The sequence below is a fragment of the Diabrotica undecimpunctata genome, chromosome 2, assembly GCF_040954645.1.
Source record: "Diabrotica undecimpunctata isolate CICGRU chromosome 2, icDiaUnde3, whole genome shotgun sequence".
Lineage (NCBI taxonomy): Eukaryota > Metazoa > Arthropoda > Insecta > Coleoptera > Chrysomelidae > Diabrotica > Diabrotica undecimpunctata.
The window spans coordinates 67995598-68008502 of NC_092804.1; the positions used below are offsets into that span (position 1 = coordinate 67995598).

General features: G+C 32.1%; 1 protein-coding gene across 1 annotated transcript in view; it reads right to left on the bottom strand.

Moving 5' to 3' along the window:
- Positions 1 to 12905, bottom strand: part of LOC140433332 (uncharacterized) — an 89278-nt gene that overhangs the window by 11721 nt on the left and 64652 nt on the right. The window contains exon 2 of the mRNA XM_072521362.1: positions 9370 to 9473. Coding sequence (XP_072377463.1) covers positions 9370 to 9473 — 104 coding nt within the window. The remainder of the gene's footprint in view (positions 1 to 9369; positions 9474 to 12905) is intronic.

The following is a 12905-nucleotide window of genomic DNA, read 5'->3' on the forward strand; positions in this document are numbered from 1 at the left end:
GATGTGAATATTAAGTAGAGGGTGGGTCCTAGTATGCTTCCTTGTGGAACTCCGGAACAAATTGGAAACAGGTTAGTGATTTCCCCACCTCTTTTGACTTGAAAGAATCGATCTGTCAGGTAGGATCTTAAAAGTGAACTTATGGGATGAGGAAATATAGATTTAATTTTGGAGATAAGACCTACATGCCAAACTTTGTCGAATGCTTGAGAGACATCTAGAAATGCAGCAGTACAGTAATTTTTTTGTTCAAGCGAATTTCTGATAGTCTTTACCACCTTATGAATTTGTTCGATAGTACCATGTTGTTTCCTAAACCCAAACTGATAATTCGGTAAAACATTACTTTCATATAAAATAAGCTCCAGTCTTCTCAGAAAAAGCCGTTCAAATACTTTAGATATAATAGGCAACAAGCTAATAGGACGGTATGAAGATACTTCCGTGTGATCCTTATTAGGTTTTGGAATCAGAACAATTTGAGCAACTTTCCATTGGAGTGGAAAATAACCTGTTTTTAATATTGAATTAAATATATAAGTAATTAAACTTACGCCTTCGTTGGGTAGATTTTTTAGTACTAAACTAGATATTAAGTCATATCCAGGTGACTTTTTAATTTCCAGATTATCAATTATTTCTTTGATTTCAGATTTCTTAACAGGTTTAATAGGTGGAGCCATTTGATATGGTGCATTTACGACTTCATGAATAGCTTGTTCTTCTTCAACTGAGACTTCCCTCTGATGCGGTTGAAATACCTCGCATAGATGATTTGCAAAAGTATATGCTTTATCTATGTCAGTTTTAGCCCAAGTGCCATTTTGTTTCCTGATTGGCATATTCATTTGTTCGTTGTGTTTAAGTTTTTTTGTTAGTTTCCACAGCGAATAGTTTGTATCATCTGCAGGTGAGAGGTTCTTTAAATATTTGTTGATTCCACTGTCTTTATGTTGGATCAGTTTTCTTTTGAGTAGTCTGCAAGCTCTATTCAGATTTGTTTTATCTTCTGGATGCCTAGTGAGCTGCCATATCTTTCGCAGTTTTCTTTTTTCCAATATGAGTGTATTTATGTGTGCAGGATAGAACACAATATACTGTATATAAATTATTACTAAGGATTAGTTAACATACACCTTCAATGCATTGCCCTAAAAATAAAATGCAAAAGAATGTCCAGATCATAGCAAAGTCAGGTTTATGAGTCATACACTCAAAATAATTTTTAAAGTCATACATTTATGAATATATCAAACAACTGAACGGAATACTAACGAAACACCGTTTGGATCTAGGAATATAAGAGGAAGAGAGAAGCCCTCTTTTCTATACAACTCCTCGAAAATTTGAACTTAGATATGAGAGATATTCGAATTATCAACCATCTTTAATATAACCAGAAAGCTATAATAGTAAAAGAAGAAAACAAGTTTTCAGAATAAATAATTAAACGATATGGCAGATAGGGTTGTGTATTATAACCTATACTTTTAAATATTCCAAGAATTCCAAGATATTGGCTACCAAAAATATAATATTTCCTACCGCGAAGAAACTGAAATAACACCAGAAGAAATTAAAAAACACGCCCATCTATGAAAAATGGAAAGGCTCCAGGACCGGGAGGAGTACCCATTGAACTGATTAAATATGGCCCTGACAAACTATTTCAGCTATTATCTTATACTTTTAATTTATTATTGAGAGGAGAAGAGCAACCCCCAGAATGGAAAACTGCATATATCAGCAATCTATACAAAAATAAAGGCGATAGAAAAGATTGTAAGAACTACCGAGGGCTTAGTGTAACTAACTCAATCTGTAGAGTCTACGGGAAGATAATTAAAAGCCGAATTGAAGATTGCTGGGAAGACGCTGAAGATCAGAGTGGCTTTCGTACTGGTCGTTCTTGTATAGACAATGTGTTCTGCCTAAAAGAAACAATAGAAAAGCGTTTGGAACATAATATGGAGACACACATGGTATTTATTGACCTTCAAAAAGCGTATGACAGTGTCCCATTAGCCAAGCTATGGCAGGTGCTAGAAGACAAGAATATTCCACCGATTTACATTAATGCTGTAAGGGAGTTGTACGATGATATGACGAGTGTAATAAAGATTGGACAAAAAGTGACAAAAAAGATAAAAGTGACCAAAGGACTTCGCCAAGGCTGCTGCATTGCACCTACACTCTTTAAGATTTATTTGGAGGGGGTTTTGGATATTTGGAAAAGAAAATGTGAACCTATGGGTGTTAAAATTGGAGACCATACACTGTACAGCTTGCATTTTGCTGATGACCAAGTAATACTTGCAGAAGATCAAGATGATATCCACTACATGTTACGAAAAATAGATGAAGAATATACTAAGTGGGGCTTATCAATTAATCCATCAAAAACAGAGTACGTAGTAGTGGGAGGTGAAGGAAAGCCCTTAGAACTAGGAAGCAAACAAATTCAAAATACTGATAGCTATAAATATCTCGGTGTAAACATTACAAACAATGGTCGGAATACAAAAGAAATAGCTACTAGAATTGGTCAAGGAAATTCAGCAATACGTCAACTGAATAGTATACTTTGGAATAACCACATCACCCGAAACACAAAAATTAGGATATACAAAAGTATCATAGAAAGCATTGCTACATATGGTTCAGAGCTTTGAGTAATAAATAAAAATGACGCATCCAAAATAAAAGCAATGGAAATGAATTATTGGAGAAGATGTTGCCAACTCACTAGAAGAGATAGAGTAAGGAATACTGAAATCAGAGAGCGTATGGGCATAGACATTGACGTCCTGGAAACTATAGAATGCAAAAGGCTGAAATGGTATGGCCATGTAGAAAGGATGAATGATCAACGATGGCCAAAGCGAATGTTACAGTGGATCCCCACCAACCGCAGGAAAAAGGAAAGACCAAGAAGATCGTGGAGACAAGAAGTAAAAGGTGCAATGGAAGATAGGGGTCTACAAGTAGATGACTGGAACGATCGCAAGCGTTGGAAGCTAGGTTGCGAGACACGGCGGCAGCTGTAATAAACGCGTTATATATATACTTTTAAATATACATAGAAGAAATAATCAACGAAGATTTAGAAGAACTAACAACAGGTATAAAGATTAATAAATGACCCATTAGTCCATTGAAAAGTTACATTAAGATTACATTTTTGAGAGGACACAATTTATTTGTTGATGTGTGGGGGTGGTTAGTATAAGCTTAAGTTCAAGTTTGTTTGGTCGCCACCATTCTCCCCCGGCGCCATCTTGGAAAAAGGTGGCAAAGTGTTTTCGCGCTATATCTTGTAAATTAGCAACCCTACAGAAAATTTTATTAGATATTATTTATAGCACATTAATTGTCTAAAATTTTATTCCTATTTTTAGAACAAATTTTCTTTAGGGTCTTATAACTTTTTTTCTGGTCATTGTACAATAAAAAGACGTCAGAGCAATATTATAGAGGGTTTTCAAAGAATAATTTTCACTACAAATGCGTTTAATTTCATTAATTTTTCTGGGTTTCACAGCACTCCGAAGTTGATCTGGTTCTTGAATACCCATAAGAATACGATAAAAACGAACCATTAGGCTTAGTTTTTTATTATATATTTTTTTATTTATATAATTTATTATTTTGTTAACATTCTTATGGTATTATTAGTTTATTATTAGATATCAACCTTTTTCCCGACTACCTATGAGGTAGATTTTGGAGGCGTGTTCTTTTAGTTGTTATCCCCAGTGAATTAGGCCTAATTTACTGACAATTTTAAGGCGAGATAATATAGAGCATAATCATATATTTAAAAAATTGTTTTCCAGCTATTGTTTTTTCATTTTCTTTGATGGTCCAGACTGCGAATCTAATTTAGTATCGAAGGTGAATGTTTGTTAAAGAATGGAAAATTCAAGAAAATGAAAAGGGTATCTCGTAACAGAGACATCACAATGACTTTAAAAATAAAACTGCTTACATGTTATTTGTTCTCCATGTTATTCTACGGACTTGAAGCTTGGTCATTAAATAACAAAAGAATAGTGAAAAGAAACCGGATAAATTTAGTTACGAATGTTGAGGTGTTGAGAAGATTTGGGATAGGACAAGAAAGATATAATGTTAGTCTTTTTGTTTGTCTGGCCAGGTTCAGAGCTTGTACCATCGACCACTAGATCATTTCACAGTGAAATGAATGGTATTCACCTGACTCGTTTGGCTATTTGACAGACATAACGTAAGTATCGTTGAGATATAAATTACAATATCTAAGACTTGTCACGAGAGGCAAACTTTATAACATGCTTCAAGTAAAAATGCAAGCAAAAATGCAAGGAAGAATAAGTCGAAGAAGGAGACGTATTTGTTGGTTCTACAACTTGATAACCTGGTTTGGATGTAATTCAGTTGACTTGTTCAGGACGGCGGGCATTATTGAAGGTGCGGATCGACATGATATTGCTAACCTAAGCGAAGAGGCCTCATAAAGAAAAACAAGAAAGAAGTGTTATTGGTTATATGCGTCAAAAACAACGCATATGGTATGGACATATAAATATAATGGATAAAGACCAAAGGAATAACCAAGCTTTAAGTAGAAAAACTACATATGGGGTGATTGGTTAGTGTGATAAAACTCAGAAGATCCGCTATAATAATAGATAGCAATAAAAGTTAATAACAAAAATTGTAGGCAACTTTGAGGTTCACATTCTAAATTAGTTAAAATTTTACAGGGTGTTCGATGACGTAGTGACAGATCAAACTTGTATTTTTTTAAATGGAACACCCTATATTTTATTTTATATTCAAAATCTTCTTCACTTCCTCCTCACAACAATATAAAGTTTTGTTATGTTATACAGGGTATAACATATGGGTTGAAAATCGTAACAAGTTTAACTCCCTGTATAATTAAATAGAAGCACAATAACAATAATCTATTGCTGCCATACTTTTTTATTGATTGGCGAAAATTTCAAAAATAATTGTAGTTGCTAATTTTCTTTATATCGAATACAGAGTGAGTCAAAACGCAAGTACGTTATTTTCTCAGTAATTTTAAATAGAACACCCTGTATTTTATATCACTATCGAAAAGTTCCATTACCGTGCTTTAATTTTTATTTCATATTCCCTATGTCTAAATGTATTGGTTTTTAAGATATTTTCATTTTTCAAAGCAAATTATTAATTAGGTGTCTAAATTTTTGCAAATTTTAAGTACGCCATTACTGGTTTGTCTAAAACTGACTGTTCAGCATAATTGTTTGTGTATAAACTTACTAAATAGTTAAGATGAATTTTACTGTTGATGATATGGTAGATATTATGATATTGGGTAAATGCAATAAAAATGCGTTATATCAGTAAGAATTTATCATGAACGGTTTCCTGAGAGGCGACAGCCTATAACAGCAAGCTTTGATAAATTGAAGGATCGGTTTAACCGCAATGGTTCAGTTATGTATGAAAAACACGAATGAACAAAAAGTACTGTGACAGAAAAAAAAAACGAAATGGGCCTTAGATAAAATCAATCAATAGAGAGATTTCTTCGATAATGATACTATTTGGAGATGAAACTACGTTTCATAAAAACTTTTGTTTGCTAATAAGTATAACATTCATTATTATGCCACAACTAATCCATACCACATAGTTTCACACAGTCAAACTAGATGGTCACTGAACCTTTGGGGAGGTATTGTTGGTAACCATGTTATGGGACCATATTTTTTTAAAGAAAATCTAAATGGTGAAATGTATTTAGATGTTTTAGTAAATTAATTGCCCTTATTATTGTAAGACGTTCCACTTCGTACACGTGAACAAATGTGGTTTTTGCATGACAGATATGGATTGATCATGATAGATGGATTGGAAGGATAGTCTCATTTTTTTACGTTAAGAATAAAGTTTATAAAATAACTCGCACAACAAGGGATGAGATGAAAGATAGAATAGAAATGTATTTCGAAGTGTTAATGTACAAATGCTTCGTAATCTAAGTTACTCGTTCAATGAGCGTTTTCATGCGTGCATAAATGTCAAATGTAATTTTGAACACCTTATATAATTATATATTAAGAATATTTTATTAAAAGTAGTTTTTAATTTTTCCATAATTGCTGTATTGTGTATTTGTGTTTTCTTTTGTAAAATTGATGAATAATAAATTATTTTCCTGTTTTTTATTACATTGATTACATGAGTATGATGAGTAATGATGAACTGTCAGTTTTAGACAATTCAGTCATAGCTTACTTAAAAATTGTAAAAGTTAGACGCCTAATTAATAATATGCTTTGAAAAATAAAAATATTTATCTCAAAAACTAATAAATTGAAACATAGGGAATATCAAATAAAAATTAAAGTATGCTAAAGGAACTTTTCGATAGTGATATAAAATACAGAGTGTTCTATTTAAAATTACTGAGAAAATAATGTACTTGCGTTTTGTCTCGCCCTGTATTCGATAAAAGAAAAATTAGTTCTACCAATGAACAATCAATAAAAAGTGCTTCTTTTTAATTATACAGGGAGTTGAATTTGTTACGATTTTCATAGAAAATTGGTTATAACTTTGTAAATACCCTGTATAACATATTATATTGTTGTGATGAGGAAGTAAAGCAGATTTTGAATATAAAATGGGTGCCCAGAAACTCTCCTGACAAATGGAGAGCGGAGATTCCTCAGATAATTTTAAGAGAATTTACCCCTATTCACGTAATCCGAAAATGCTTCCTAAGGGAGCTAGAGCTCGTAAAGATGGCCCCTTGTAATTAGTTTTTTTAAATACCTCCAAAACGCTTCTATTAAAAAAAAAACTAAATCTGGTACGATTATTTATGCTCTAAAGTTGAATCGATTTCATCAATTGCAAATTTCTAGTACCGATCATAGGCGTCCGTTTTGTGTAGGTCAACGGTTATTTTAATGCATAACTTTTTTGTTTTTCCTTTAAGCATTCGTGATATAGAATATTAAATTTTGAGGTATTCTAGTATTAAAAGGTGCTCTTACTATAAGTGGGTAGGATACACCGTTGTCCAGAAAAATCGTTTTGACAATTTTTCTTTTTTTCGTCATGAAAGTTAAATTAATATTTTTTGCACTAGTTGGCCGTGGACCTGTCAACAGAAGTATAACCTACGTTTTTTATTTTCAAATTATGGTAAGTCAGCGAAATTTATTTTTAATTTTTTACTTTGTGGCATTCAAATATAACAATTTTAATTCACAAATAAACACAACGTAGATACCCTGAAAAAATTCCCAATCGTGATCTCACTCACTCAACATTTACAGGTCTTCATCAACAATTAAGAAAAACAGGTTCAGTGGTCCCAAAAAAAAAAGAAAGAGGGTTACATGAAGATAAAACAGCAGTACATGAAGGAAGATGTTATTTTAATAGAAGTTGAGAAAAATCCAGAAATTAGCGTTCCCAGAAATTATCTGCCATATATCCCAAAATTTTAAAATCTTCCGTAGGAAATATCTTAAACAACTACAACCACTGCTACAAGGAAATTTTCATGCTCGTGAAGAATTCGCTGTATGGTTACAAAATCAGAAAAATTAAAAGGAAGATTTTTTCAGATACATTTTGTTTTGCGACAAAGCTACATTCACAAAAAATGGAATTGTGTGGAATGTGCATAATGCACAATATTATTCGTACGTTGGTAGCAATCCCCACGTTGTTCAAGAATTTAAGCATCAGCATAGGTTTAGCATAAACGTCTGAATAGGAGTAGTTAACGATCAGCTACTTGGACCTGTGGAATTGCCTGCTCTTTTAAATGGTGCTGATTACTTACATTTCCTGCAAAATTTTTGCCTGATTCGTTAGATGATGTGTCTTTAAATATTCGGCAAAACTTATGGTTTCTAGATGACGACTGTTCGATCCACTTTAGCAGGAATTTACGAGACGTTCTTGATAATAACTACGAAGACCAATGGATTGGAAGAGGTCGTCCAGTTGCTTTTCCAGCAAGGTCGCCCGATTTTAATCCTTGCTATTATTGTGTTTGGGGATACATAAAAGAATTTGTTTATTCTGTTTCGATACAAAATCGTGCAAAACTCTGGGTAAGGATACAAGATGCTTGCAACGAATTTAGAAATAACTTTTAAATTTTTGCAAGAATTGGGCGTTCTCTAAGCAAAAGGACAAATTTTTGCGTAGTGACTAATGGTTATCAACAACGAGCATCTTTTGTAATTATCTACTTTTGATAATTGTTCTTTTGTGTTAGTTTCGTTCCATCGTAATAAAAACTTTGTTTTAAAAAACCCTTTAAATAAAATTTTCTTTTAATTTGATTTTTTGTTTCTTCTCCCAAACTTTTTTTAATTTAATAAAAATTAATTAAGGTACCTATTAATTTAACTTTCGCGACGAAAAATTTTCAAATCGATTTTTCTAGAAAATGGTAAACAGTAAAAGTATCTTTTAGTGCTAGAATACCTGAAAATTGAAAAATCTAGTATAACAAATGCTTAAAAATTAAAGACAAAAATGTTATGCGTTAAAATAACCGTTGATCCACCCAAAACGGACGCCTATGAGCGGTACTCGAAATTCGAAATTGATGGAATCGATTCAACTCTGGATGATAAATAATCGTACCAGTTTTTGTTTTTCTAACTAGAAGCGTTCTGGAGGCATTAAAAAACTAATTACAAACCGCCATCTTCAAAGAGCTCTAGATCCCTTAGGAAGCATTTTTGAACTTAGGTGAATTGGATTAAATTATCTTAAAATTATCTGAGGTAACTCTGGTCTTCGTTTGTCAGGAGAGTTTCTGGACACCCTGTATACTGGCTATGAATTTGTTTTTGGTTTTTCCAATATATTTTTATAGCTGAACGATAATTTCTTTATAAACTATGGTTCGAATATTTTGTATAGGTAATTAACATCATATTGTAACACTTGGGATAGTTTTAAACGATTTAAGGCATTCATAGCACCTCTCGTTTCTAACATTACAATTTTGTGTCGATTACAAGCCATATGTGTTAAACCGTTTTCAGGAAAAATTAGAGATAGTTTCAAATTCATATTTTTAGGCCTATGTATATAAGATTTTGACTCAAAAACGTCATGTTATGTATATTTCTTGAATAAAACGATATATTGATATTAGAATTAGAACTCAGATTGTAATAATTTTTAAATGGGTTTTAAAAAGGCGTAAAACATAATAAAAATTAGTTATAAATTAAAAATTGATGGCACATTTTTGAAATAAAGTTAAAGGATCTCGTGACGACTTTTAAAACAAAATTTAATATTTATAATTAAAAGGTAATGTACACAAAACTATTCGTACTTACTTACTTGACCTTAAGGATAGGATGATTAGCTTTATTGCATTTACAGTTTCAATGGAAATGCGTGTCTGACGTCTTTTACCAAAACATTGCAGGTTCAAGGATATGTATCTGTAAATAATAGAGCAAAATTAAACAAAAACATCAACACATAAAAATACTCAATACAAAGCGAAATACAGTAGAACCTCGATACGTTAATGTCCAAGGGAAAAATCAAATATTTTAAGTTATAGAGGTTTTAAATTATCAAGGATCTATGTTTGGATGGATTAATATAGGTCAGAAGTTCAATAAAATATAGGCATTTATTATACACTACATTACTACATACACTACATTCATTCATTATACATCTTACATAAAGTTAAAGCAACAATTAAATGTATAATCTACTAAAAAAGTCTGTGATTTTCATTTGTTTTAAACAATTCATAGTTTCTAAATCGATTTGATTTTCAATGACAAATAGGGAAGAGAATATGTTATTTTTTATGTTGCTCTATAAATGATCGTACAGTCGTTATAGCACTTTTTGCTTTGTTGATTGATACGCTTGTAGATGAAGTTTGTGGGTCGTCGTTAAATTCATAGTCTTTATCACTTTCAATACAGTTGTTAACTGATTCCAATATTTCTTCCTCTGTTAACGTCCCTGCTGTGAGTACTTTATCATCGCAAGTAACGAAGTCGTCAAAATCTCTTCCTTCGTCGTCTTCCTCTTCAATGATTTCTTGAGGTTCTGAAGAAAAACCACAGGTTTTAAAGCAGTTTTTCACTGTAGGGAGTGTTATGTTTAGCCATGCTTTGTCCACCATCCTCATTGTTGGAAGAACATTAATAGAAGAAATCGTATTTTGCTCCATATCAGCTATCATTCTTCTAACAACTTCTTTTCTGTATGTTCTAAAATTTTTAATTATACCCTGATCCAAAGGTTGAAGTGGTTATATTGTGTTCGGTGGAAGCAATTGTACTTTGATTGCCTTTAATGGTGGTATGTTCCCATGTGCTGTGCAGTTATCGATGAACAGAATAATTTTTCTATTTGAAGTTACCATTTGCTTATCTATATTAATTAGCCATTTTTTTAAGTTCTGATGTAATAAATGCTTTTTTATTGGTATCATAATCCATGGGCAGTGATTTTAAGCCTGCAAAACACCGAGGTTTTTTTGACTTACCTATAATTAAAGGTTTCAGTTTTTCTGTGCCAGTAGAATTTGCACAAAGCAGAATCGTAAGTCGTTCCTTGCTTTGCTTTCTTCCATGACATTTATCATTTTTGAATATTAATGTTTTGTCGGGAAGACATTTGAAAAATGGACTTGTTTCGTCAGCATTAAAAACATCATTGGGATCATAATTATTCACTAAATTATGCAATTTAGATTTCCATTCTTGGCAGACTGATAATTTTTTCTTTATAAATCATATCGTTTCTTGAAATTCTCTAACCAGCCATTGCTGGCTTTAAAATGATCGATTTTTAGTGAATTAGAGAACTCTACAGTTTTTTCTTTCAGTATGGGTCCGCTGACACTGATGTTTTTGTTTTGACACTGTTTTAACCATGTAAACAAACACTTTTCCAAATTAGGGAATTCGGCAATTTTTCCTTTTTTACATTGAAGATTGTCTCCTGATTCTTGTTTTTCGATAGTTCAACTTCTTTTTTAATGATGATTGATAATGTACTCTCGTGTATTCTAAACTGAGACGCAACTTCTTTTCTTTTGAATCCATTTTTCACTGCTTCTATAGCTTTTAATTTATCAGCATATGTTAGCATTTTTAATTTTCTTTTTGAACTCATTTTATGAAAGTTATGACACAGTATGTAAAGCGATGTTTCTGGGACAGTGATCAAATCTTATGATACAGTAAGCTGCTGTCCTAATCCTAACCGCCACAAATACAGCTTTTAAGAGATTCCAAGAAGAAAACAATAGGAAATTATGTAGTTTACATGAAGCGAACAGGTGCAAGCAATAAATATGACCGAAAGCATGTTCTTTCGAAATTACTCATTGGCAAACAATTTCATGTTATAGAGGTTGTGGAAACATTTCTTTTTAAGTTACTGAGGGCCAATACTGAGATTATTTACTTAAGTTATAGAGGTTGTGTATTTTAAGTTGTAGGGGTTTTGGGCTCCGATGAGAAGTAAACATACAATTTTTTTAAGTTATAGAGGTTTTTAAGTTATTGAGTTTGTGTATTGTGTTTCACACTTCAGGAAAGACGAAACGGAATATATTATTTTTACTAGGAATAATCCATAATGTTACTTTAAAATGAGTTTATTTTGACGTTTCGATTTCTACTTCGGAAAGTTCTCAAAATAAATCGAAATTGAAACGTCAGATAAACTTAATTTAAAGTAAAATTGTGGCTTATTTCCAGTAAAAATCCATTCCTCTAAAATCATTGCTTTCTGTTCCATATCTGCGGTAACTTTGTATTCTTCATAAGTCATTAACTGTTTACTATATCTTGAATGTACATATAAGACATTTTTTTTTATTACCTACACTGTGTTTATACCACTGAAATCTGGTCACAGTTGCCAAATTATCAATTATTGTTTGACTTAAATTACTAAATGGTACTTAAATTCTAACAGCTTAACCCTATGGTATCCGCTTTTATTTTATTTTATCTAATAACTATGCACTATAGCTAACACAAAACACTATGCTCTGCTTTTAAACTAGTTACCACTTTACACTAACTTAAATGGTTTTCTTCGTTCGAGTCTTCTTTCTTTCTATTAACCTATTAGTATTTCTATTATCGAAGGGCTGGATGGCCTCGACGTTTACATGACAATGGAGCCGTTGTGCTTTACTACCTGCCATCTTCTTGATAACTTTATTTACATCTTCTATCTCAAAGTACTTGTGGAGGTCGACATTTCTGATATATCAAGCAGCATCATCGATACTTTATTCTGGAATCTCTGCATGGTCTGCATATTACTTGAATTGGCACAGACCCAGAGTTGGCAACCATACGTCCATACTGTTTACAGTATTTGTTTGTATAGCAGTTATTTGTTATGTATGGACAATACTGAATTTCTCCCATCAGCCAATACATTTTCTTTTAACAGATACCTAGTTCTTCCCTTTTCTTTTTAATAAGGATTTTCCAGCGAAGTCTTGCATCAAGTGTGATAAAGGTAGATGACCGGACCTATTACACTTTCTTGATTTCTTTTATACCTGTGTACACGTCTTCTTGTTTAATTCTGAAATATCTATCAAGTATGACTGCAAAATTTTTAAATATTGTTAAGTCTTAAGAATATTGAGTTTATAGATTAAACCTTCGTGCTATACCTATTTTGTCAAAGACCTTAGCTAAGTCTAAAAAGATTGGAGAATAGACTTTCTTTTCTTCTAATGATTTTTTAATTATGTTGTTAATTCTGTGTACCTGATCAATCGTAGAATGTTTATTTTAAAAGCCACATTGTTGGTTTGGAATCATTTTTGCTTTTCTATTATTGGTTTTATTGTTTTTAGCAGGAGTTTCTCA